The sequence below is a fragment of the Panicum virgatum genome, chromosome 6N (assembly GCF_016808335.1).
Source record: "Panicum virgatum strain AP13 chromosome 6N, P.virgatum_v5, whole genome shotgun sequence".
Taxonomy (NCBI): domain Eukaryota; kingdom Viridiplantae; phylum Streptophyta; class Magnoliopsida; order Poales; family Poaceae; genus Panicum; species Panicum virgatum.
In genome coordinates, this window is record NC_053150.1 from 41,740,217 (window position 1) to 41,766,972 (window position 26,756).

A 26,756-nucleotide genomic window follows, 5' to 3' on the forward strand; every position below is an offset into this window, starting at 1 on the left:
ACTGAGATGCCCAGTCTGGACAGAAGCATCGTCGAGCATCGGCTCCCGCTCAAGAAAGGGTTTCGGCCATTTCAGCAACGAGCACGTCAAATGAAGGCCGAAGTCCTAGAAGAAGTCAAGAAAGAAGTGGAGAAGATGTTGGATGCTGGGTTCATCAGGCCGTGCCGGTATGCGGAATGGATCTCTAGCGTGGTACCGGTGCAAAAGATGGATGGCCGATGGCGTGTCTGCGTCGATTTTAGAGATCTCAACAGAGCGACGCCAAAGGACGAATACCCGTTGCCTGTTGCAGAGACATAGATCAACGTAGCTGCCGGCCACAAGATGATGAGTTTTATGGACGGTAATGCCGGCTATAACCAGATCTTCATGGCCCCAGAAGACGTAAACAAGACCGCGTTCAGAGTACCAGGCAAGGTCGGCTTGTTCGAATATTTGGTTATGACCTTTGGACTGAAAAATGCCGGTGCAACGTACCAACGTGCCATGAATTACATTTTTCATGATCTCATCGGCAAACTGGTAGAAATTTATATTGATGATGTCGTGGTCAAATCCAAATCAGCTGGGGGGCACCTAGAATATCTGCTTCAAGTCTTGGAGCGGACTCGAAGGTTTGGGCTCAAAATGAACCCAAAGAAATGTGCCTTTGGAGTATCAGCCGGTCAATTTTTGGGATTCCTGGTGCACGAACGGGGAATCGAGATCGGCTTGAAAAGTCAAGAAGCTATAAAAACGATGAAGCCTCCTACCACGAAGAAAGAGTTGCAGAAGCTCATCGGTAAAATTAACTTTGTCAGATGATTTATTTCTAATCTATCTGGGCGCGTTGAACCGTTCATGGGTTTAGTGAAGATCAAATCCGAAGATGAGTTTCGCTGGGGGGCAGAACAGTAGCAAGCTTTCGATGAAATCAAAAAATATTTGTCAAAGCCTCCAGTGTTGGTTCCTCCTTAGCAAGATAGGCCGTTCTACATGTACCTATCCGTGGGTGACACTTCCATTGCTTCGGTGTTAGTCCAGAAGCACGACGGCCAGGAGAGGGTGGTTTTCTACCTCAGCAGGTGCATGTTAGACGCTGAGACTAGGTATCCTGAGATCGAGAAGCTTTGCCTTTGCTTATTCTTTACATGTACAAAGCTTCGTCATATTTTGCTCTCGGCGGAAACAATTGTCATATGCAAATCGGATGTCATAAAGCATATGATGTCGGCTCCTGTCCTGAAAGGCCGGCTTGGAAAATGGATGTTTGCATTGTCAGAGTTCGATATTCGATATCAGCCTGCGAAAGCAGTCAAAGGACAGGCACTGGCGGATCTTGTTGCAGATAGGATCAGCACTGATATAGCTGCACTATTTATTCATGCTTGGGCTATGTTTTTTGACGGATCGGCTTGTGATGATGGGTGCGGTGTGGGAATTCTGTTGGTGTCGCTTCGAGGGGCGACTTACTCCTTCTCCATCAGGATGACTGCCCCATGCACCAATAATTTGGTGGAATATGAAGCCGTTCGCAAATGGATGGAATTGCTCCTCGAAGCTGGTGCAGAAGCGGTGGAAATTTTTGGAGATTCGAAGCTGGTGATTTCTCAGCTCACGGAAGAATATAGATGTGAGAGCGAGGCTCTTTTTCCGATATGGATGCAGTGCCGTGAGTTGATGTCCCAATTCAGGTACATCAATTTCCACTGGATACGCAGGACTCTGAACAATGAAGCCAATGATTTGGCACAGATGGCTTCTGGGTACAAGGAAACAGCCGATGGAGTCGATGTAGAAGTTCAGTTTCTAGAACCCGGAGACTGGAGAGCCGATATCTTCAATTACTTGAAGGATTCGGCTCGGGGGCACCCAGAAGGATAAGACTCAAGGCCATGAAGTATGTTCTGATAGGGGATGACATGTTCTACAGGACCTTGGAAGGACTACTGCTTAAATGTCTGGGACCTTCAGAGTCAAATCGGCTCTTGCATGAGGTTCATGAAGGAGCCTGCGGTACTCATCAGATGAAGTGGCTGATTAGGCGATCGGGTTATTACTGGCCCACTATGCTTGAAGATTGCTTCAAATATTACAAAGGATGTCAGGCATGTCAGAGGTTTGGCAAAATTCAGATAGTGCCAGCATCAGTAATGAATCCTATCGTCAAACCGTGGCCATTCAGAGGTTGGGACATGGACATGATTGATCAGATCAACCCGTCATCTAGCAAGGATCACCAATGGGTCTTAGCTACTACAGATTATTTCACAAAGTGGGTAGAGGCAGTGCCCATGAGGTCAGTAGCGTCAAGAGATGTGATCAGCTTTGTCAAAGAGCACACCATTCACAGATTTGGGATCCCTCAGACCATTACGACCGATGGAGGATCGGTCTTTATATTAGAGGAATTCAGGAAGTTTGCCTATGACATGGGGATTAAGCTGATCAGATCATCTCCATATTATGCCCAGGCTAAAGGACAAGCTGAAGCATCCAACTAGAGCCTCATCAAGCTCATAAAGAGAAAGATCGATGAGTATCCTAGGCGCTGGCATGAAGTGTTGTCAGAAGCTTTATGGGCATATCGTATTTCATGTCATGGGTCCACCAAGACATCGCCGTATCATTTGGTCTACGGCCAAGACGCTGTGTTGCCATGGGAGATCACGGCCGGATCAAGGCGTGTTGAGTTTCAGAATGATCTATCTGCTGAACAGTATGCAGCCTTGATGAACGATAATGTGGAGGATCTGACGGAGCTAAGACTTTGGTCATTGGAGAAGATCAAGGAAAATAAGGCTAAAGTTGCTCGTGCGTACAACAAGAAAGTCAAGCCAAAGAATTTTCAAGTTGGAGACTTGGTTTGGGAGGCAGTATTGCCGTTGGGAACCAAAGATAGAAAATATGGCAAGTGGTCTCCGACTTGGCACGGGCCATACAAGGTTGATCAGGTTTTGCCTGGGAATGCATACATGCTCGAGGAATTGGACGGCGTCAAGTTTCCTATTGCTGTCAATGGTCAACACCTCAAAAAGTACTTCCCGAGCATGTGGGAAAGCGAGTAACAAGAGCCGATGAGATCCATCTGGCTGTACTGAGAAAAGGCCAACACGTTGAGTTGGCCAGTAAAAAAAAAGAAAGGCCAACACGTTGAGTTGGCCAGTAAAAAAAAAGAGAAATGCCAACACGTTGAGTTGGCCGGTAAAAAAAAAGAAGAAAGAGAGGCCAACACGTTGAGTTGGCTAGTAAAAATACATGTGAGAAGCAAGATAGCCGATGTGTAACCATCGACTTAAGGTGTTTTAAATAAGTACAAGTTTCAGGTTTTACAGGCAACATCAAATGTTTTCTGAATAGTTCTGCTAGTTTAGAAATCCTTCTATGGCATGGATGGCTTCTGCACGTACAACATCTGCTCGTGCTATGATTGCTTCGTCGTCCTTGTCATCGCCTGATACTATCTGCCGACTCAAGGTGCTTATCTCTGCAAACTCTGCCTGTATTTGTTCAGTCATTTCTTGGGCTTCCTGCTTGGAGTTTGCGATCGAAGCTTTCTCCTCTTGGATTAGTCTTTGGGTATTGTGGACCTTTTCTTCAAGTTCCATCAGTTCATTTTCCAAGAGGTTGAGTCGTCTTGTGTTCTCGGAGATATCAGCTTTAGCATTCAGAGTTGCTTTCTTTTGGTTGAGGACTTTGCACTTTTGAGCTATGTCAGTTTTCAGAGAGACTTGAGAACGACGTGCTTCTATTCTTTGTTGAGGTGCCTTCACGTTTGCCCGAAAGAAAGGAAGATGGCCGGCTGGCCAAAGTTTGACTCGAAGTATTTCTGGAAGCTGGGATTCTATCTGCTCAAGAATCTCTTTTATCTTGATGGAATCATCAACCAGAGCAGTGATCGGAGCAGATAATAGATCCTTGATGAGCTGAAGCTGATGTGTCAAATTAGCCGATTTCTGCAAAGATGGTGTTTCTGCTCCAGGGGCAGTCAGACCCATTGATGCTGGGTCAAAAGAAAGCAAACATGAAATGTCAAAACACTATGGACATATCTGGAGTTAGAGCAAGATTCATTTGTGAAGCTATCGGCTGGTTCAGAAACGGTTCTCATAAAAGTTACCTGTTCTGAACAAGAAGTGATGATCGGTTCAGGTGTAGCCGATCCGGTTGGATTGGAGGTGACAACAGGGGCTTCGACTATGTTAGCCTGTTCGTCATGCACATCTGCCAGAGTATTTGAAGTTTCAGATGCTCCAGTGTCAGCTTCATGAACGATGACTTCGCGTTGTGCTGGGCTACTGGTTTCAAGGATGTCTTCAGTTGCGTCCTGGAAATAGAATTACAGTCAACCAGAGTACATATGTATGCAATAAAGAAGAAGTTTTAGAATGATGGATTACCTGGTTGGTGTTGGACTCTGATAGACTTGGGGAAGCTGGTGCTGGTTTCTTGATGACTCGCCTTGTGATCATCTTCCTTTTCTTGGTTAAGACTCGGGGGGCAACAATTGCAGAAGCTTGTCTTCGTTTGGAAGCCGACTGAAGTAAGTCTGGCTGAATAGTCATTATCACTTTCTTCATTGATGATGATCCTTTGCAGAAGAGTACATTAGGAGCAGTTGGAAGAAAGTGGAATGGCTCCCCGTTGCTGGTCATAGGTTCTGGACCATCATGTTGCTGCTAACAGGGTGAGCAGGATTAGTCAAGTAAAGGAATGGATGATTTAGATAGGGTAAAATGCATAAATTCAGTACCTCTTCCTCGGGGATTACATATTCAGGATCAATTTGCTGCAGTCGAGGACCTAGAGCTTTTCTGAAAACATGGATTTTCCACATTCCCCACCATGTGCTAAAATCGATCGATGAAGGATTGAAGGATAGATCGGTTGGTATTGGAATGTGGAGGTCATCGAACATGCTATAGCATCTTGAGCTGGTGAGACCATCAGGCAGATCGGCTCTACTCTCCACCAAGTGGTGAATATGGAAGTGGGGAGGGACCTGTCCTAGGCCAAATTGCCGAGCTGCTATGACTGGTTGGTAAGATTCATAACCTGACTTGATAATTCTGTTAGAGGTGCTGATGCCAACAGGAAGGAAGCCAGGTCGGATCATTAGAGAGTATAAATGCTGAGTGCTGTTGTCATCGGCAAAATTATCTAGTCTAAAGGCATTTGGGTTTTCAAAGGATTCAGATTCAGTGAATGGGAAATAGAGTGGATTATCCAGTCCTTTGTAGAAGATTCTGAACCAGTTTGCTGCATCTGCTGAATTCAGTTTACTGCTAGGTAGACTAAATAAAGCTTGGCCGTAGCTAGTACATCTAATTGGTTTGCCACTCTCATCAGGAAAAGAGTTCTTGGTCAGGCCTTGGAAGTTCGGAATCTGGTGCTGAAAGTACAGTTGTGCCCACAACTGAATAAACCACCAAGGGCCTCCAGTTCTCAGTTTCTTTTGGTTAAGCAAGTTAGATGTCATCAAATGGAGATATCTGTTGGTTTCTCCAAGAAAAAGTTTGCCTAGGCCGATGTGATTGCCATGGGCCAGGTGATAGGCCAAGGGAAGATAGTTCTTAGTTGAAGCAAAAGAAGGGCCACAGAAGATGAAGTGCTCTAGCCAAAGATTTAAGAAGGCTGTGTGTTCCTTCTCAGTCACTGGACCTTTTGTTTTCATGTGCTGATTCATGAAAGTACCCCAGTTTGTGCAGTTAACTTTGGAAGAAAGTTTGAAGGGGACTTCTGCCATTTTGTGGGCAGCTGGATTAGGAGATCCAATGTCTAGGCCAGTGATCATGGTGACATCTAGCAGAGTGGGAGTCATGGGTCCATGACCAAAGAGGAAACAGTTTAGAGCATCGGACCAGAAATAGCCGATGGTTTTCAGAAGGTTTTCATCTTTGTCAAGGGGTGATAATGATAAGTTAAGTGCATCGGCTATGTTCAAATCCTGCCACAAAGGGCATATAAGTTTTTGCTACTCTGCTGTACCATGTAATCCAGCTCTCAGGAGGGTTAGGCCAGACTCTTAAGCAGTCGGCCCAGAGGTTCAAATCGATGTTTTGACTCACGAAGGGGATCCTATTTGCTTCACAAGAGATCAAATCTATGGGATTTTCATAGTTTCGTGGGCCAAGACATAAAGATTTTGGATTTAAGGGATGCGGCAGAAGGATGTCTGATACCTGAAGTTCAGAAATTCAGAAGTATGCATACAGTGTCAGGTTTCAGGATTTAAAGTTTCAGAAGCTTAATAAGCTGAGGAATACTAAAAGAATTAGGCCGAATATTACCTTCAGGCCGCAGATTGTCGCATCATCAACAGTAAGATTTGTTGTCTGAGCTGCAGAGTCTGCCATGGTTCAGATCCGTTGACTTGGGGTTTGGTTGCTGTGGGCTCTGATTCAAATTCTGGATGCTTGAGGAGTTCTTGCTCGAATTTGTAGAGCTGGGTTTTCGAATTACGTTCGGATTTGAGAGCTTGTTTCGAGTTCGGTTCGAGGTGGAAGTGATACTCTACTCTTGTGCGGGTTACTTCTAGTTTGAATTTCGTCGGCTCTTGGATATTTATAGAAGCATGATGCGTTGCCATCGACTTTTTGGAAAGTAAATAGATATACAGTAATTTGAGGAAATCGATTTCATTAATAGAAAGGTCATTACAAGGAAAAGCCGATTGTTACAAAGGAATTAATCCTTCGGCTTTGTGATCCTACCCCTACGATGCTACCTACATCTACCAATCGTAGGTATCTGAGTGCCTGCGGCGCTTGGGGCTTCGCGCCGATGCGTCTCCACCGTCGTCATCGTCGTCGTCGCTGCCGCTGTTGTCGTCGGCGGCGGCACTACTGCTGCTTCCTTCTTCGCTTCCCTCAGTGGGGGCTTTGAGGAATTGGTGGGGGTTTCCTCCTGCCGCCGTGTCGTCGCTGGAGGAGGAGTCGATCTCTTCGGAGGAGTCGGCTCCCTCCCAAGAGAAGACGTCGTCTTCGCTGTTCTCCAGTTCCTCTTGGAACAGGAACTGGAGGTCTTCCTCTCCTTCAGTTTCGGGCTCGTCCTCCTCGGAGGCAACCCCGAAGTCGAACTCCTCTGCATCCCAGTGCAGAGGAGCCAGTGCCTCGTAGGCTGCTGTTGGGTCCCATTCGGGAGTCGGCTCTCAGCTCTCCGAGATAGAATCAATGGAGGAGGCGGAAAGAGAAGAAGAAGAAGAGGAAGAAGAGGAATCTCCGAAGGAGTTGGAGCCAGAGGAAGAAGAGATCGCCATGCCTGGCAGAGGAGTGGGGTTTTCTGCGTTATTTGGCTTTGGGAGGAAGATGGAGTTTGCCGTGAAGAAAAGCCGATTCGGGGTGAGATTAAATATTGAAAAAATGAAGACGGATCGGCAGTTTCACGTTCTACGAGGAGCCAGTTGCAGAGACGTCTTCCTTGGTGGTTGCAGTGTGTTTAATGAGCATTAACGGGAAGATGAAGCGACGGAGTGGTTTTGGAACTATCATTGCCAAAATCAGGGGGGCATGTGTTATCGCCATAAATTAACAGGATTAATTTATGGGCCGAAAGCAAGATGGGGGGCGTAAAGCAGGAAATTGAAGAAGGCTTGTAAATCGACTCCTGCGTGAGCGTTTGGGCCACATGGGCCATGTATCTTTAGATTTAGTTCAAAATTAGAGATAGAGTCCGATCGGGACAAGATTAGTTTAGATTGTTTCCCAAGTCTCCGGACTATAAATATGTACCCTATGCTATTCATGAAAAAGAAAGAGATCATCACGTCTCGCAAACAACAATCTCGGCGCATCGCCACCCCTAATCCTAGGGTTTCATCCAAGTAAGCTCCATGCTGCCCTGATCGCTTCTCGCGATCAGGGCAGCATTGTTCTTACTTTTACCTTGGTATTACTCGTACTGAAGCGTTTTTGATGGCGAGTAGTACTAGTTATCTCGATGTTCGTAGCATGACTTTTAGTAAATCTGTTGTGCTTTGTTGTTTATCACCTACGAATATCATGTTGTCTTTACGCGATCATGTCATCATCTTATACTAACTCTTGTTGCATAGAGTTAGCTGCGTAAAGGCAACACCCTGCTTTTTTTATGTCTTGTAGATCTGATCTGTTATGGTTTGCTCTTATCTCTAAGAGTTGGCGTAATATCTGCTAGATTATGCCTTGCAAACGGATTGGATGATCCGGTGGTGTACTAGATGCTTTATCTTAGCCTTAATAGGGATTGTTCCGGGAATCGGCTATTGCTAGTTCTTAGGCCTCTGTTTTTTGTTATGGTTTAGTTATCTGTTACGTTCATTAGGCCCAGTCACGTATAGGATGTTCCGATCTAGCAGTGAAGTTTTTACCATCGTGGATTAGATTAATTAGATTTAATTGAAGCAGCTTTACAGTTATTCGCTTTATTTATCAATATCTGGATGCAAACAGATCCAATCTGACACCGGGACTCGATCGGCTCCTTAAAGCCGATGCAAGAGTCGTCCCGTGGAGCCGACCACGGCTCGGACTTACGTTTCCACGTGTTTGTGTATGCATGCTAATCGTTGCAAGCACGTTCGCACCTTCCTGATCGGGTATAGGTCAGGTGGCACACCCCGCGTCTTCACAAGCCGCGGCGTGTGCTGGAATTGCGGGCCATCGACGAGGGAGCAGTGCCTGCCAGCGCCCCGGCGATCTCCCGGCTCTTCGTGTTGCCTGTCGCTGCTCGCCGGTGGGCTTCGACCGACAACACATCCACAAACTAGATTTGAGATCTCTGTAATCTTGAAAAGTGATCGGATTCAGTCCCATGTTAAAGAACTTAAGTCAGTCTCAGTGGGAGTTTTATGGACCCAGTTTCGTAGACTGAGAACTACTAACTGTGTCAGATGTATTTCATAGTGAAAAAAATTTCCTCACATCCGATGAAACTCCATCTTTCTCTCTCCTTGCCAATGATTTGGGCTACAGAGCATGAAAACCGTATTAAGAAAATCTATAGCTTATCCAAACATACTTAGAAGTCGATAATCCCATAATCCCCCAGCTAAAATGCAGGGAACCGAACGGACCAGAGATTATTGTACCCAGATTTTTAGTATCCAGTTTTTTTATTGTACAGATGCAATCCGTCTTGGCGTGTTCTCCCCCACGGTGACCGCGCCCACCTAAACCCACCGAAAGTGTCCGCTTCCGCCTCCTCGTCCCGTCTCCACCGCGCTACCCCCTTGCTCTCCTCGCGGTTCCGTTCGTGAAGACGACGAGGCGAGGCGACCGAGGAAGGGCTGGCTCGTCGTGGCGGCGGAAGGGAGCGACGAGGCCGAGGCGGCACGTCGCAGAAATGCCGGAGCCAAACGACGCGCGGGGAGGTGGGCCGACGGTTGCCATCCAGAGACGGATTAGCACGAGGATTAGATGGAAAACATGGATGGGATTGTCTAATTATGTGTTGATAGATTTTATTCCTATATGGTTAAATCTGTCAGATTTTTTATACATGCAATGCAACCTAGTGAACAGTTGCAAAACACAAATCCTAAAGCATAATCAAACGAATATAGAAATTTGACAGATTAGATACTAAAAAAAAGTTTGTTATAACAAATATAAATAGTAAAAGTATGGATTTCACAGGGATTTTTTTTTCAAAAAAAAACCCCAACAGAACCCTGAATTCAAACCGCTTGACCGCATCTGATCCGAGTCGCGGAGATGAGCTCCTCGTCCGTTCCCCTGCGGAAGCGGAAAAGAAACCGGCGCGGCGACCCTCCGCCGCCCACGGCCACGGGCGAAATGGCGGGAGCCGAGGGGGCGCAGCAGCAGCAGCAGCAGCAGCACCACCACCCCTGCAGCATCTGCATGGAGCCCATGGCGCCCGCGGCGGCGCACCGCGGGGGCGCCGCCTGCGCGCACGCGTTCTGCCGCGCGTGCCTGTCCGGCCACGTCCGCGCCAAGCTCGAGTCCGGCGGCGGCGGCGGCGGGGGTGCCGTGGTGCGGTGCCCCGACGCGTCCTGCGCGGCCGCGTTCGACCCGGAGCTCTGCCGCGCGGCGCTCCCGCCCGAGGTCTTCGAGCGCTGGTGCCGCGCGCTCTGCGAGTCGCTCTTCCTCGGCGCGCGCCGCACCTACTGCCCGTTCCCGGACTGCTCCGAGATGATGGTAGCGGACGACGGCGGCGGCGAGGAGTGCGTCACCCAGTCCGAGTGCCAGGGGTGCCGCCGGCTCTTCTGCGCGCGGTGCGGGGTGCCGTGGCACGCCGGCGTGTCCTGCGAGGAGTTCGCGCGGCTCGGCGAGGGGGAGCGCGCGCGGGACGACCTGCTGCTCGTGGAGGCCGCCCGCGAGGGCAACTGGAAGCGCTGCCCGCGCTGCAGGTTCTACGTCGAGAAGTCCAGTGGATGCCTGCACATTACCTGCAGGTAAAAACAAATGCCTCCTTTTTCGCAGTGCAGAAAACTAACCAAACTGATTGTCGTTGCTGTAACTTCGATCTAGATGTGGGTTTGAGTTCTGCTATGGATGCTGTAAGCCATGGGCACTGATACATGACGGCTGTCCTGGGGCATGAAACAGGTGTGGATCATGCTACTTAGTGTACTTTATCTGTTTTTCCATTATTAGAACCTTGAACCGTGTATTTTGTCTCTTGCTCTGATCTAGAGGATGCTGTGAGGCCTTGGCTTTTGTGCGACCTTAATTGAGTAGTAATGTGCAGTTATTGTTTAGTATGCCTTATTCTGAACAATTCTGTGACATGTTATGTGTGTAATCTGTAATCTAATTGTCTGAACAAAATCATCGTATGCTTGTTCAATTAGCTGTTCTTGTTCAGTAATGCAATGAGAAATTATTGATACACTTAAATGCTTCTTTTTTGGTGTTTTGTGCCTGTGCTGTGTGATGGGAACATTTCCATTTCAGAGATCGTATTTTGGTTTCTGTTTTTGAACTGGAAACAGAGAACTAGATTTGCGGTATATTGCTATGTCACTGCTGTATGGCTCTTACTGTGGGCTGAGGGTGTTTACTGTTTGATATATGTCTACAGTCTACTTGTTGCCTTGTTGTAGTAGGCCTGTTTTTTAGTATTTGGTTTTATACTGGACTAAGAAGTAGTGTGCAGTTAGTCGGTGGGTTTGTATGAGCATTGCCTTTGTTGGGAAAGGTAACTTGTGCTGTAGACAAACAACTTATGCATAGACTTTCTCCTCAAAAAACTTTATGCATAGACTTGGTCTTCTTTGAGTCAATCAGCTTAAACTGAACTACTGAAGCTATTCAAATTTTGTGTAAATTAGTCTTGCATAGAACTACTGATGAGCTACAAATGCTTGTTGTTCTGTGCTTCTCTTTTGGTACCTTATTGTCAGTCATATCGTCGTTTCTATTATCCTTTCTGAATTTGAGACTTAGTGCTTGACCGATAAATTTAACTGCAATTTGTGTAGAATTGTTAGCTTTGTTCAGTGGGTGATTTTCAGAACAGCTGATGGTAATTGCTCTATCATGGGAGTCCTTATTTTCATCTACTTCATTCTCAGATCTACCATAAATTCACTCTTTTTTCATTTAAGCTGAGAACTTGTGAAATATGCTCCTGTGCATATTATATTGTGTCTGTTTCCTTTCATGCTGCTATGTATACCTTTCAGGTGCTAGTCTTGTCTCTTGTGCACTGTCACATGCAAACTTTGGAAATGGAAAAAATAGAAATAACATTTCTAGTTAATTTCATTTGTCTTCTTCTAGCATTTCCATATTGTTTGCAAAAGTAGCTAGTGTAATGTCCCATCGCTGCGTTCTGTGTATTGTGATCCACCACATGGCACCATGCCATTAGCCCATTACACCCCCCAATAAGTTAGTTATCACTTAAGGAAAATAGTGCAGTGAGAAGGGTTAATATCTTGCTTGGACATTACTACATTAGGAACGTATAAGATCTTCATGAATCTTGATGTTGATCCCACATGCGCTGAGGTTTGCCTTCGTTATGTTTACAACCAAGACTGGGCTTTATGGTGGGCCCCACTTAAAAAAAAACCCCATGGCCACATGCAGCCCCGCCATGGCGACAGCAGGAGCCTTCCTATGGTAACACGGGCAAACATCCCTGCCATGGTTTCATTTGTTTATCCCTTGACGGCGGGTCTCAAACTTTAGGCTAGTCATTAGTGTATTTCATTTAAGACCGGTGCTTATTATGCATTCGGTCGACTTCGATAATGCCAACTTATCCTTAAGACCCCTGCTTTTCACACAGTACTGGTGCCCCATATGTTTGGTGCAACACTGCTCTTATATTTAAGCACAAGGAATAAGCTTACAATGCAGAGATTTAACAAATGTAGCACTAGTATTTTGTTGTGCATTATAGTTGATATGAGACGTTTGATTCAACTGCAGGTCTGGCTTCACTTCTGCTGTGGCTCCGGCAAGCAATTGGAGCTGAATACATGACAGTGGTTTCAGAATGAAGTAGGTACGAATGTTACTGCAGTAGGGTTTCTCTAAACTCTCATGGTGAACCATGAATAGTCTGACGGCCTCCTCTGGAGAATTTTGGAAGGTTCTCCTGTATGCGGTTGGTCTTAATGAACCTTCATTACAACTATATGGGTGCTAGACGTCTTTGTTTAATTTAAGCTAAGCTTGACAGTGCTTGAAACTTTCAATGCATTACAAATATGGGGAATTGCGTTGACAAAACTATTCCATTGGACTCTGTCTTATGCTTGATAATGGCATTAGGAGTTATATAGGTTTGTTATCTTCCTTAGATCTCTCAGCCATGTCAAGTGTTCCAACTGAACAGAATGACAGTTGCTTCAGTATGGCTAGAAGAAAGCGCAGGAAGCACTGCAAATCAATCTGATACCCTGATTTGTGATGTAAATTATCAAGGAGGTCGATTTCATGACAACACGTGACAGCATTTTTATGGTCGGATCTGTTGAATTTGCAATTTCAGCTGGGAAACCGATCAGTTGTATGAGACGATGACATTCTCCGCGAAGTTGGTCCTTTTTGGCCCCTTGAGTTATTTGGCTGACCTTCCAGCATTTCGATGTTGCCATGGTGCATCGTTTCCTTCACGCCCTTTCAGTCTTCAGCTTTGAAAGAGGAGCTTTGCATACCAGGCATGGAGCATGAAACAGGAGCTTGGCAGTTGCAGCCTGCAGCTGCAGGACATCTGTACTTCTGTAGCACCTGATCGTAAGCTGTGTTTAGATCCCCAGAATTTGACTTAAAATTCTAAAATTCCCATCACATCGAATCATTAAATGTACCAAAAGATGTATACATGGAGTATAAAATGTAGGTAAATAAAATAACTAATTTCACAGTTTAGATGTACATTTCGAGACGAATCTTTTAAGCCTAGTTACCCCATAGTAGGATAATATTTACCACAAACAAACAAAAAGTGTTACAGTATTTTTCAGTTTGAAACGGTGCCAATTTTCAGGATCTAACACAGCCTACGGAGTGCGGATTTTGCTGATGTCCACACTAGCAGTTAGCCTGCAGTTCGCAGTGAACAGCTGGGGCATCGTTCTTCTGTGGTTGCCGTCTGCCCATCATGGTCAAGGTTGCAAGGACCTGAAACGGGCAGGTCCACGCCACGCAGCTGGCGAACACCATCCGCATCCAGGCTCATGAAACGGTCAGGCGCTTCTTGCACCGGCGGATGGCTGCCGCGGGGAAAACGCCACGGAACTCCCGGTTTCTCAACACTCCGGCACTTCACCTTCCGAGAAGATCACCAAACGTTCTGACGCCCGAGGTCCAGGCACCGGCGCGCCAGCCGCTAGATAGCACGACGGCGCCGGCGCCGCGAGGTGCGTGAGCTACGGTGCTGAAAAGGTCAAGTAAACAGGTGCTGGTTCCTCCTTTTGTCCCGCTTTGTATGTAACCGGTGGTTTTGGGTGCCGGCCAGCAGAAACGCCAGATCCTCGCGTTGGGAACGGGAAGGATTTTCTTGGCTTCCCACACCACGCACTGCCTTGCGCGCCAGCCGAGCTGCGTGTTTTTTGGTTGGTCACCACGAGCAATGTCCTCTGTTTCCAATTTTGATCTGTCCTGACGTCCTGTGCGGATCTCACTGCCAATCCAACTTGTTGCATCGCATCCCCACTGTGCATTCGCGCCGGGAATGCATGCCATTGCCATGCCCCTCGGTTCCAGCAGCTTGCTGCTACCTCCGTTCCTTGCCGCTTCAGCTCCAACAATGGCCGCAGCAAATCGGTGCATGGACTAGACCTGATCACGGGCCACCCGACCCGATAAACCCGACCCAATTCGTCCGAAAAAAACTCGACTCGACCAAGTGACGGGTCGGATACGGACCGAAATATTTGACCCGAAACACGAAAAAACCATTTCTAACCCGAAAATTACACACAAAATTGCGGGGCAACCCGAATCTGACCCGACCCAATCATGTCATGGGTCGGGCATGGGCCAACATTTTTTGACCCGAAACCCGAAGTGATCCGACCCGAACCCGATCTGACCGGACAGATGATCAGATCTAGCATGGGCTGTGTTTGGTTTCCCTGTCATACCTATCGCACACGATTCCCAAAAAAAAATCTCACATGCATGGAGTACTAAACGAAGTTTATTTGCAAAACTTTTTCACGGATGGGTGTAATTTTTCACGACGAATCTAATGATAGTAATTAATCGATGATTATCTATAGTGGTGCTACAGTAACCATCATCTAATCGTGCGGTCAAAAGCCTCATTAAGTTCGTCTCGCGAAGTAGCGCAGGGTTGTGGAGTTAGTTTTATAAATTGCCTTTATTTAGTACCCTTAATTATTGGTCAAAATTTTTGTGCCACATGTGCTATTTCGAACCAAACAGGGCATGGACTGATGGAACTGTGACGAAACAGTGCGCCGCGAGTTGACTCCAGCTGCGCCCCAGCAGATGCAGAAAGGGACGGGCTGCGAATAGTGGTAGCAGTTCATGCCCATGCGCGTGCCCTGATTTGAACGGTGAATTGCACGGAGTTTTTTTTTTACAGCAAGTAGCAGCAGCCGCACACCCACAGCCCGCAGGAGGCAAAGGCGTACGCACGCGGCACCAGGCTCCAGGCAGGTCCCGGCGCCCGCGTACAAACCACGAGCCGGTGGATGGATCCGGACTCCGGAGCCCACGTCCGTGTCGGCCCATCTGGGCCATCCATCCATCCTCCGCTCCGCTCCTCCACTCGCTCCGCCGCATCCACGGCCGCGCCGCGTCACCGCTCCTCCCCCCGTCCCCGTACCGCACCGCCACGGCACCACCGCATCTGGCCTGGCCGGCCCGCCTCCCCCATTCCCTCTTCTTTACTTCGAGGTAGCATAGCAAGCGAGGCGCCTCGCTTACCGCCCCATCGCCCCGCTGCCGCCGCCACCGCCACCGCCATCCAATACTCCACTCCACCGCCCGATCCGGCATTGCGCGATGGCGCTGCTGATGCGGCCGCGCTGCTGCCACTACCCCGTCCTGCTTCCGCTGCTGCTGGTGGCTGCGGCGGCGGCGGCGGCGGGCGCCGACGAGGACGCCGGCGGTAGGGGAGCGGAGCGTACCTACATCGTGCGGGTGGACGCGGACGCCAAGCCGTCGGTGTACCCGACCCACGCGCACTGGTACGAGGCGGCGGTGCTGGCGGCGACGGCCGGGGACGGCGCGGGGGGCTGGCCGGAGGGGGGCCCGCTGATCCACACCTACTCGGCCGCCTTCCACGGCTTCTCCGCGCGGATGTCCCCCGCCGCCGCCGCCGCGCTGGCCTCCGCCCCCGGGGTGGCGGCCGTAGTGCCCGAGCGCGTGCGCCGCCTCGCCACCACGCGCTCCCCGAGGTTCCTCGGCCTGCTCTCCTCCCCGCCCTCCGCGCTGCTGGCCGACTCCGACTTCGGGGCCGACCTCGTCATCGCCATCGTCGACACCGGCATCTCCCCCGCGCACCGCAGCTTCCACGACCGCGGCCTGGGCCCCATCCCGGCGCGGTGGCGCGGGGTGTGCGCGTCGGGGCCCGGGTTCCCGCCGGCCTCCTGCAACCGCAAGCTCGTCGGCGCGCGTTTCTTCTCCAAGGGGTACGAGGCCACCTCGGGGCGGATGAACGAGACCGCCGAGGTCAGGTCCCCGCTCGACACCGACGGCCACGGGACGCACACGGCGTCCATCGCCGCGGGGAGGTACGTGTTCCCGGCCTCCACGCTCGGGTACGCGCGCGGTGTGGCGGCCGGGATGGCGCCCAAGGCGCGCCTGGCCGCGTACAAGGTGTGCTGGGTCGGCGGGTGCTTCGACTCCGACATCCTCGCGGCCTTCGACGCGGCTGTTGCAGACGGCGTCGATGTGGTCTCCCTCAGCGTCGGCGGCGTGGTCGTCCCGTACTACCTCGACGCCATTGCCATTGGGGCGTTCGGCGCAACCGAGGCCGGGATCATGGTGTCGGCTTCCGCCGGCAACGGCGGCCCCGGCGGGCTCACCGTGACCAATGTGGCGCCCTGGATGGCCACTGTCGGGGCCGGGTCGATGGACCGAGCTTTCCCGGCCAACGTGCGGCTCGGCGACGGCCAGGTGCTCGACGGCGTCAGCGTGTACGGGGGTCCCGTGCTCGAGCCTGGCAAGATGTACGAGCTGGTGTACGCGGGGGCCAGCGGCAGCGGAGGCGGCGGCGCGTCCTCGTCCGCGGCCGACGGGTACTCGGCGTCGATGTGCCTGGACGGGTCGCTGGACCCGGCCGCGGTGCGCGGCAAGATCGTGGTGTGCGACCGCGGCGTGAACTCGCGCGCCGCCAAGGGGGACGTGGTCCGCCGCGCGGGCGCCGTCGGGATGGTGCTGGCCAACGGGGCGTTCGACGGCGAGGGCCTCGTCGCCGACTACCACGTCCTGCCGGCGACCGCCGTCGGCGCGGCCGCGGGCGAGAAGCTCCGCAAGTACATCGCGTCATCCACCAAGCAGAGGCCGGCCACGGGCACCATCGTGTTCGAAGGCACCCACCTCGGCGTGCACCCGGCGCCGGTGGTGGCCGCGTTCTCGGCTCGTGGCCCGAACCCGCAGTCCCCGGAGATCCTCAAGCCGGACCTGATAGCCCCCGGCCTGAACATCCTCGCCGCGTGGCCCAGCGGCGTGGGCCCGGCCGGCATTCCCTCCGACACCCGGCGCACCGAGTTCAACATCCTCTCGGGCACCTCCATGGCGTGCCCGCACGTGTCCGGCCTCGCCGCGCACCCGACCTGGAGCCCGGCGGCGATCAAGTCGGCGCTGATGACCACGGCGTACGTGAGGGACAACCGCAACGGCACGATGGTGGACGAGTCGACGGGCGCGGTGGCCGGCGCGTTCGACTTCGGCGCCGGGCACGTGGACCCGATGCGCGCCATGGACCCGGGACTCGTCTACGACATCGCCCCGCGGGACTACGTCAGCTTCCTCTGCAACCTCAACTACACGGAGCAGAACATCCGCGCCATCACGCGGCGCCAGGCGGACTGCCGCGGCGCGCGGCGCGCCGGGCACGCGGGCAATCTCAACTACCCGTCCCTCTCCGCAACGTTCACCGCCGCCGGCGGCAGGTCGGCGGCGACGACGATGAGGACCCACTTCATCCGGACGGCGACCAACGTCGGCGGCGGGCGGGCGGTGTACCGCGCGTCGGTCAGCGCCCCCGCGGGGTGCAACGTGACGGTCCAGCCCCGTCAGCTGGCGTTCCGGCGCGACGGGCAGCGGCTGAGCTTCACGGTGCGGGTGGAGGCCGCGGTGGCGCCCGGGGAGAGGATGGAGCCCGGGAGCTCGGAGGTGCGCAGCGGCGCGCTGACGTGGAGCGACGGCCGGCACGTCGTGCGCAGCCCGATCGTGGTGACGGTGCAGGCGCCGTTGCAGTGAGAGTGGCAGACCGGATCCATCACGGCGGAGCAGGTGGCGAGGTGTTCGGACTTGAGAGTGAAGTGAAGCGAACACAGGCTCGGTGTTCTTGTAATCTTATCGCTCCGAGGGCCTTGCGTCCGTGCCCGTAAGGTGTTAGTGCTGTTCGATTTGAGGTTGCTGTTATAAATGTAGTATACTACGCCATGGAAGAGCTGTATAATTAGTAGAAGTATTAGCTACGTAAGCTATACGGGAAGACTGGAACTCTGGCTCGGAGTTCTCTACTTGTCTGGTCCTTCCCGATCCTTTACCTTTCATTTCCCCCTGTTTTCAGAAGCATGGCAGTGTGAATGGTTTTGCAGTGGTGCAATGGGAGGGTATTTTCGAAGCAGATTTTTTTTCGAAAAGCTGACGCAGTTTTTTGTGATGCCGCGTGTGCACGGCACTCATGATCCACCTACGATCTGGTACCACCAGTGACTGCCGTGCCGAATGGTCCTCACCTGAGCTCACACACATTGGCGTGTCAAAGTGCGATGCTAATGCTTCGCGAGCGAGATATGGGGTGGGGGCAGTTTGTACTTGCAGTGGGATCTCACGCTTTCACTTCACCCCGCCCGCCTTTAAATTTCGCAAGGAGATGGAGGGAATGGCTGCTGGCCGCTTTGTCAAAAGGCAAACCGCCGTAGGGAAGAACATGTCGCCACCCGCCGTTAACAGCAGCTTTGAGAAGAGACGCTGGTTCTTGTGGTACGGCAGGTCACGGGTAGGCGAGTGAACCGGAACCTTTTAGGGCTGCTGATGTCGCCTTTTTCGTGCGGGAATCGGATGATGATAGATACTATCTGTGAGTTGATGATAGATACTATCTGTGAGTTTTTTGGAAACAGTTGCATGTAGCAAGCGAGCAACCAGTAGAGGGGGCTCCGTCTCTCCGCTCGCGTCGCCCCCCGCGCGGGCGACCGAGCGGACTCCAAACCCTAGCTGCCGCCTCCCTCATCTCGTCTCCCTCCGCCGCGTCGCCGCCAGAACAGGCTGCCGGCAACCCGCGCGGCCCGTGAGGAAGGCGGCAGCCTCAAGCTTGCTCGCGCGACGGCGCGGCGGGCCTCCGCGGCGGTGGCGGCGGCGGCTGGCCACGGATCCGGTGCTGCCCCGGTCGGATCCGGTGGCCGCGCGACGGGAGGTGCGTGGATGTGCGTGGGGGGCGGCGACCGGCGCTGGGTTGTAGCGACGGCGGCGGCGGCGGCGGCCGGCACGGACGGCAGCGGTGGCGGCCGGCGCAGGTCGACGGCGGTAGCGGCTGCCAGTGTGAATGGGCACAGGGGCTGCTGTTGGTGGCTGCAGGTCGTGGCCCGGCCGTGGCTCGCCGGGGCTGGTGGTGGTGGGTGCAAGCCGTGGCCCGGCCGTGGCTGGTCGTGGCCGGTCGTGACCGTGGCTGGTCGTTGCCGTGGCTAGCTAGGGTCGGCGTTCAGGCGACGGGATCTGAGGTGAGGCGGTTGGTGCTTCTCGACGGTGATGCTGGCCCGACGCCGCCTTGGTGGTGGGGTTGGGGAGCTGGCTGGCGTATGCTGGTGGCGCCGTGGTGGTGCTTCAGACTGGGCCGGGCTTCTTCCGGTGGAGACGATGCAGAGGCGACGAGGAGTGGGCTACTGACTTGACCAAGAACGTGTGGCAGGCATGGTGCTGAGTCGGGCGAAAGCCTTCACTGACGCTTTTGTCAGTGGCGATGGTGGAGGCGCCCTTGTGGCGTTGTTGTCCCTGCTGGGGGCACCATTGTGAGGCACCATGTCCCCTGCTGCATAGGGCTCTCGAGGGTTTGTGTTGGCAGGATGGTGCAGAAGACCCATGGGTGCTGGAGGTCTTGAGCTGGCGCACTTGGTGCTGTGGTGACCCCGGTGTCGGTTGGGCTGAGGTGTCGCTCTCATAGTGGTTTCATATATCTGAGTCCTTGACAGAGAAGTGCGAGGCGGTGAGAGAGGCGAGGCCCCCACGCAGAGTGGCCAGAATCAGTGATTTTCATCGGTGCTGCGACGGGAGTGTTCTGCTGATGCTCCTTTGGGACAGGGGGATCGATGATTGTGTGTGTGGCTTGAGGGTGATCTCCCATGGTGGAGGAGTTCGAGGTGCCGTTCAGACTTGCAGCGGGCCGCGGCTTTCGGCGTGGCACAACGTCGGCGACGACGGCGAAGTTCGCGGCGGTTTCTTTCACTTCCTCTTTCAGTTTGTGGTGGTGTAGTGTTTTGTTAGATGTGTTGTTTGCGTGCGTTGTTTGTGTGGTGGTGGTGTTCGCTTCGACGCGTTATGTACGAATATTTTTTCTTCTTATATGATGTGACTGTACTCATGCTTTTTATTTAAAAAAAAGAGTTGATGAGTTTACAGTGTGGTCACGGCCCGCACCGTGCCAACAGAGATGGCAATCTCTGACGTGCTAGTGACTAAAAAGGTTAGTGTTTTGTTGACCTGGTTTGACGTTCGTTGACGACCGGGGCTTCTGCTTTTGCGCTGCTGCGTTGATTAATCGATCATTCCCGGCGGGGCGACCGGACGAAGCATCAAACGTGTCCTGATGCCCCAGCACATGCTGTGCTGCCGTTGGGAGCGCCGGCCGGCACATGACTTGTAGTAGTTGCTACTGCTTGTAATTAAGTATGCACGTCCTGTGCTAATGACACCCGCTGCTCGCTGCCGCTGATGGTGGACTGGCCTCCCTCTCGTTGACCTGGTTTGACCTCCATGGCCAATTGGCCACCCTTGGCTTCATCGCTTGTGCAGTGCCCCGACACGGCGACACAGGCTTTGCGTGGCTGGAGTGGGGGAGTGACTGCGAGGTTCATATTTGAGTGACCGATGCCGAAGCCGTCGATCTCTTCTGCTCTCGCTCGCTCGCTTCCCGACGTCGCCTCGAGGCGCGCTCGGCGTGCCTGTGCGGGCTCCTGCGCCCCGGCCTGCCCCGAGCGGCGCGAGCCCGCAGCCGCGCCGCGGCATGCGTGCGTGCGTGCTGGCCTGCGGGCACGGCCGCACGGGCACTACACGGGCGGGCGGGCGGCGGCACCGCGCGTCCCGGGTTCAGTTTGCTTCGGTTCTTCTGTTGGGTTGGGTTCCCGTGCGCGGCCGCGCTCGCCAGGCGCCACGGCTGGTGCCTGCCTGGTAGAGGGGACTAGGGGAGATTCCTTTGTCGGGGCGTGTCCGGCGGCGACTTTAGACCGTCCACGATGTGGTTTGGGCATACGTTGTGACCAGTAACGCCAGTTTGATCGGAAGTTTTATGGAGAATTTCATAACACTAAATATTATCAATTTTGTTGACATGCCAAGGAGAGAGAAGGATGGAGCTTCATGAGATGTGAGGAGGGTTTCATCACCATGAAACTCAATTGGCACAGTTACCTAGTTCTCATGAAACTCCTACTGAGACTGTGTTATCGCCAGAATTTGACCATGATTGGTAGGCCAAATGTCAGAAGAAGCCAACGGTAAAGGAGTCCACTTAGCCAGACTTATATCATAAATTTGGCCAAATATGATGATAACTGTGCACTCAAGGCACAAGCCGAGATGGAGTTACGGGCCTAATTCATGTTGAAGTCCAGTCTATTCGCGAGGCTGGTTTGGACTGCAGGAAGAGGCCGCACGAAAATGGACGCCCAGGCCACATATGGACTCCGTTTTGGACGCTCTAGATATGCATGGAAAACTAAGGAGATAATCTTTCCAATACAACTGGAATCACGTCCAGATTCGCTCGGAGTTGACGGGAACTGCCGAAACAATAGGACGACCAGAATCTGCCACAATTATACGGCATGTTTCGGCTGATATTTGGAAGCTTCATGAAGATCTGGACCGGTGGAGGGAAGAGTCCAGATCATGTTATCTAATCTTCAAGTCTTTATTGAGTTGTAATCTATCTCTAGTCTTCGTTTAGGAAAGAGTTTAGAGGTTGCCTTGCACGGCAAGAAGTCTCCGGACTATAAATATGTACCCTATGACATTTGTAAAGAAGAACGTCATCACGTCTCGCAATCAACAACTCTCAGCGCATTGCCACCCCTAATCTTAGGGTTTCATCCAAGTAAGCGTCATGCTGCCCTGATCGCTCCTTGCGATCAGGGCAGCGCTATTCTTATTTTTACCTTGGTATTACTCGTACTGAAGCATTTTTGATGGCGAGTAATGCTAGTTATCCTGATGTTCGTAGCATGGCTTTAGTAGATCTATTGTGCTTTGTTGCTTATCATCTACGAATATCATGTTGCTTTTCGTGCAGTCACGTTTTAATTTTATGCTAGTTCTTGGTGTGTAGAATTAGTTGCACGGAAATAACACCCTGCTTCTTTTCGGTCTAGCAGATCCAATCTGTTACGGTTTGCTCTTGCTCATAAGAGTTGGCGTGATATCTGCTAGGTTAGGCCTTGCAAACGGATTAGATGATCCGGTGATGTATTAGATGCTTTGTCTTAGCCTTAACAGTGAATTGATCCGGGAATCGGCTCTTGCTAGTTATTAGGCCTCTGTTTTTTGTTATGGTTTAGTTATTTATTACGTTCATTAGGCCCAATCACGTGTAGGATGTTCCGATCTAGCAGTGAAGCTTTGACCGTCGTGGATTAGATTAATTAGATTTAATTGAAGCAGCTTTACACTCATTTTCTCTATTTATCAATATCCGGATAGATGCAGATCCAATCTGATACTGGGACTCGATCGGCTCTTTAAAGCCGATGCAAGAGTCGTCCCAGGGAGCCGACCGCGGCTCGGACTTACGTTTTCACGTATTTGTGTACGCAGGTAAATCGTTGCAAGCACGTTCGCACCTTCCTAATCGGGTATAGGTCAGGTGGCACGCCCGACTTTCTCCGGAATCTCCGGGCGCGTGGCGGAATTGCGGGCCGTCGACGAGGGAGCAGTGCCTGCCAGCGCCCCGGCGACCTCCCGGCTCTTAGTGTTGCCTGTCGCTGCTCGCCGGTGGGTTTCGACCGACAACACATTCTGGCATGCCTGGTGGGACCTTCATCAACAACAACGCTCACCGCAGAGATGGCAGGAGCTCAGGACCAAGCACCGGTTCCGCCGGTCACCAAACCTGTCACGTATGAAGAGTTGACTACAGAGCACAAGCAAAAATATGATGAGATCAAAGCTCAGTTCGAAGCCGATCTCATCGGCTCTTTTAAGAGGACCCACAACCACGGCATCAGGTGGAAGGGGTTCTCACCAGAGGGCGCTCTCGACAATGTTGACCTGTCCGTGCCTTCAGAGGAGCGCACCAGAGCCCTACGCCAGGAGATGAACTACATGGTGGCTCATGCGCTTCATCGGCACTCAGAAAGCCTGGTGAACGAGCTTGAGCGCGTGGCACATCGCGTTGTCCAGGAGGTGATCAAGAACCAATACTCCCCATCGGGACCAATCCTGGGGAGCCACATGGGAGAAGCTGCACTGCAATTTAGGCCGCCAGTGTCTTACTCACTCGCGGCAGCAGGACAGCAGAATTCGCCGATCTATGTCGTTCACAAGATCGGCGGTGATCCTGGAGAAGGCCAGTTCCTGACCGAGCCACCCAAGGAGATCCCGTACGGCTACACGTGCGCATACATCCCTGACAGCGTCAATCCAACACGCTCGGTGCAGTTGGTAAGCACGGGAGCTTCTGGAGCAAATGCGGAGAAACAAGCGTGGCTGGCAAAGTACGCTACCGGGCCGAGTGCTAAGCCATCGGCCCCATGAGTTCTTAGTGTGGGGCAGGTCAGTGCAATACTGAGAGACCAGTTTGACATCCTGCCCAAGAGAAAAGCGATCAGCTATTCCAAGCCGTATCCAAGTGACTACGACTTGATCCCATTGCCACCCAAGTATCGGCTCCCTGAGTTTAGCAAGTTCAACGGGTCGGAAGGAGCCAGCTCCATTGAGCATGTGAGCCGATACTTAACGCAGCTGAGGATGATCTCAGTATCGGATCCGCTTAGGGTCCGGTTCTTCGGCCAATCTCTTACAGGCCCAGCTTTTGGATGGTACGCGTCATTGGCTACAGATTTGATTCGAACTTGGAGGCAGCTGGAAGATCAGTTCCATCCCCAGTATCACTCAGAGGCTGCTGAAGCTGGGATTGCCGACCTCGCCCAAGTTAGGCAGAAGCGAGGAGAGACTGTGTCGGAATACATACAACGCTTCAAAGAGGTCAAGAATCGATGCTACTCATCACGCATTACGAAGAAGGAAGCAGTCGATCTGGTAGTTCTGGGACTCGCTAAGCCGATCAAGGATATGGCTTTCCAGTTGGAGTTCGCATCTCTGGCGCACCTGGTGTATAAGCTGATAGCGTACGAGCTTTACCATCATGAGCTGTACCAGGACAAGTTCAAGCGCCATGTGAACATGGCCCAAGCGGATGAATCTGATGACTCTGGCAAGGAGCAAGAAGTGGCCGTGGCAGAGTGGACTCGGGGGGGCAAACCCCGTCCCGTGCAAATGGATCAAACAGCAGGGGCTTGTGAAGGGCTTCGACTTCAACGTAGCCAAAGCAGAGCAGATATTTGATCTGCTGCTCAAAGAAAAACAGCTGAAGCTCCCAGAGAATCACAAGCTGCCAACGACACAGGAGCTGCAGGGAAGGCTAGACTGCAAGTGGCACCACTCGTTCACCCATGTCACAAATGACTGCAAGGAGCTACGTTGGCAGATCTAATCGGCTATCGAGCAGGGCCGATTAATTCTGGCCCAACATACGATGAAAGTGGACAGTCAACTGTTCCCACAGGCTAACGTGGTGGAGCTGTCAGGTTTCGGACCCAAGGGCCAGAACTTGGCATTCCAAATCAACATGGCGGGGCCCATGTGCCGCCGTGACGAGCAAAGGAAAGAGGCCGCTTCTGGCAAACGGCCCCAAGATAAATATGAGCCAGAGCAGCAACATGTTACTGAAGAACAAGTGCGTCACATCCGCAATCAGTTCCCAGCTTCCAATCGGCTTCTAGAAAAGTACCAGTATCAGTACAAGTTGCTCCGCCGATATGAATCGGAAGAGGAGGAGTATGAGCACTGCACAGGGAGGACGCTGGGGAGGCACCAGGCTATACGCGACCACTGGCATTGCCCATTCTTCAGGCACTGTTGGAATTCCGGCATGAGCCGATTGCCTAGTATAGATGATTGCTTGGAGTGCAGGCCTTAGGGACGCCAGCAAGGCGAGACATCAGTGTTCCAGTGCTTGGGGCCCAGAACACATCATGACGACCATGTGAGGCAGCCACCCAGGGATGATCTTGAGCTAGAAGAAAAAGACAAGTATCATCGTCCACGGTGGTGTCCTAACGGGCTCAGCTGATCACAGAAGCGCAGAGTGCAGCGCCTACGCAACCTCGAAGAGCCAGAAGCAAGGTACCTTGACGTGCTGAGGAAAGCGCGTCCAGATCTCGCAGAGCAAGTCACGCGCCCGCGAAGGGTGGAAAGGCGTCCTCCAAGGAGGGAGTGGCGCCCCAAGCAGCCAAGAGCCGATGACAAGCCATCGGCTGATGTGAACATGGTGTTCGTGCTCCCATCGGAGTTTCGGGCGCCCCAATCGGAGGAATTGGCCATCGCGCAGTTGGATCTCGGCCCACAGCCGATCATCTTCGAGAAGCCCAAGGAGAGAAGCTACAAGCACATGAAGGGATTGTATCTCAAGAGCCTCATCGATGGCAAACCTGTGAACAGGATGTTGGTTGACACTGGCGCTGCAGTCAATCTAATGCCATACTCAGTACTGCGCCGATTGGGTCGTTCTGCTGCTGATCTTATCAAGACCAACGTGATGCTCAATGATTTCAACGGCCAGCCGTCGGAGGCACAGGGTGTTCTCAATGTGGAGTTGATAGTTGGCTGCAAGACTGTCCCAACCTCGTTTTTCATCGTCAACAGTAAGAGTACGTACACAGTGCTGCTTGGTGGAGATTAGATTCACGCCAATTGTTGTGTTCCTTCCACGATGCACCAGTGTTTGGTCCAATGGGATGGCGATGAAGTGGAGGTGGTCCGTGCAGATGACTCCAGCGAGGTTTCGCTCGCAGAAATGAACGCTTGAGACGCGGAAGGACAAGAGCCGATCTCAGGGATCGTGCCGGAAGACTGTGATTGGATCGAAGCGACAAAAAACTGGTTGAGGCTGGTCTTATCCACTGGCCTCACAGAATAAACACATTCTGGCAGCGCCGTGAAGAATGCCACCTGCCAAGGTGGTGCCCAGGAGGACTGTCGAGGTCGCAGAAGCGCAGGGTCCAACGCCTGCGCAGTCTCAAACAATGCCACCTTCAGCTGCTGGAAAGGTTCAACGAGATCTCAGAAATACCAAACCTACGGTCAAAGCGCAGCTTGGTCTGGAAGCGCAAACCGCATATTGATTCAGCTGCAGGAGCTAAAGACGCGACACGACATGATGTCCCGTAGGCTTCATGAATTCTACGGGATCATGCCCTGTAGTGGCCGATCTAAGCGATCAGCCCCAGCCGATGCGATGCCAGAAAAAGAAAGTCAAAAGAAATAGTAGCAGAACAAATTAGCTGCATGGCTAACATCTGAGTCCGGGCTGATGTGCAGATCAGCCCCAAACACAGCCGATTCTAGCAATCGGCGGCAAAATGTCTGAATTCTCTGGTTCATAGTGAATTGGGCACGACCGAGTGGAGAGTCGATCTCCTCCAATACATGAAGGGCATAAGCGGAGATTTGGTGATGAAATATGGAGACCCATACAAAAATTTTCGTCCGGATGAAGAACTACCGCCGGTGCTCCTACAACTTCTTCGCCATCGGCTACTTCCGCTCCTTCGCAGTTCCAGCCATCGACATCGGCTACTTCTGCTCCCATGTGGGCGTGGGAGTGTCTGATACATTAGCTGATCGATCCGGCCAACAGTACTTATGCATCGTCATCATCATCGGCTGTTCCCGTTCCTGCGACAC

At 52.1% G+C, this 26,756-nt stretch overlaps 2 protein-coding genes across 2 annotated transcripts; both read left to right on the forward strand.

Moving 5' to 3' along the window:
* Positions 1-9,677: 9,677 nt before the first annotated feature.
* On the forward strand, positions 9,678-12,899 carry LOC120679335 (probable E3 ubiquitin-protein ligase ARI9). Its single transcript, XM_039960907.1, has 3 exons — positions 9,678-10,372; positions 10,449-10,526; positions 12,360-12,899. The coding sequence occupies exons 1-2, from the start codon at positions 9,753-9,755 to the stop codon at positions 10,519-10,521; spliced, it is 693 nt and encodes a 230-aa protein (XP_039816841.1). The 5' UTR covers positions 9,678-9,752; the 3' UTR covers positions 10,522-10,526; positions 12,360-12,899.
* A 2,211-nt stretch (positions 12,900-15,110) lies between these two features.
* On the forward strand, positions 15,111-18,207 carry LOC120679334 (subtilisin-like protease SBT1.5). The gene has a single exon (XM_039960906.1). The coding sequence runs from the start codon at positions 15,411-15,413 to the stop codon at positions 17,832-17,834; it is 2,424 nt and encodes an 807-aa protein (XP_039816840.1). The 5' UTR covers positions 15,111-15,410; the 3' UTR covers positions 17,835-18,207.
* The last annotated feature ends 8,549 nt before the right edge of the window (positions 18,208-26,756 follow it).

Excerpts from the sequence above, each read along its gene's own strand:
- LOC120679335 (XM_039960907.1), top strand. The coding sequence starts at position 9,753 with ATGGCGGGAGCCGAGGGGGCGCAGCAGCAGCAGCAGCAGCAGCACCAC. Across the intron at positions 10,373-10,448 it reads TGCCTGCACATTACCTGCAG|ATGTGGGTTTGAGTTCTGCT; the intron begins GTAAAAACAAAT and ends ACTTCGATCTAG.
- LOC120679334 (XM_039960906.1), top strand. The coding sequence starts at position 15,411 with ATGGCGCTGCTGATGCGGCCGCGCTGCTGCCACTACCCCGTCCTGCTT.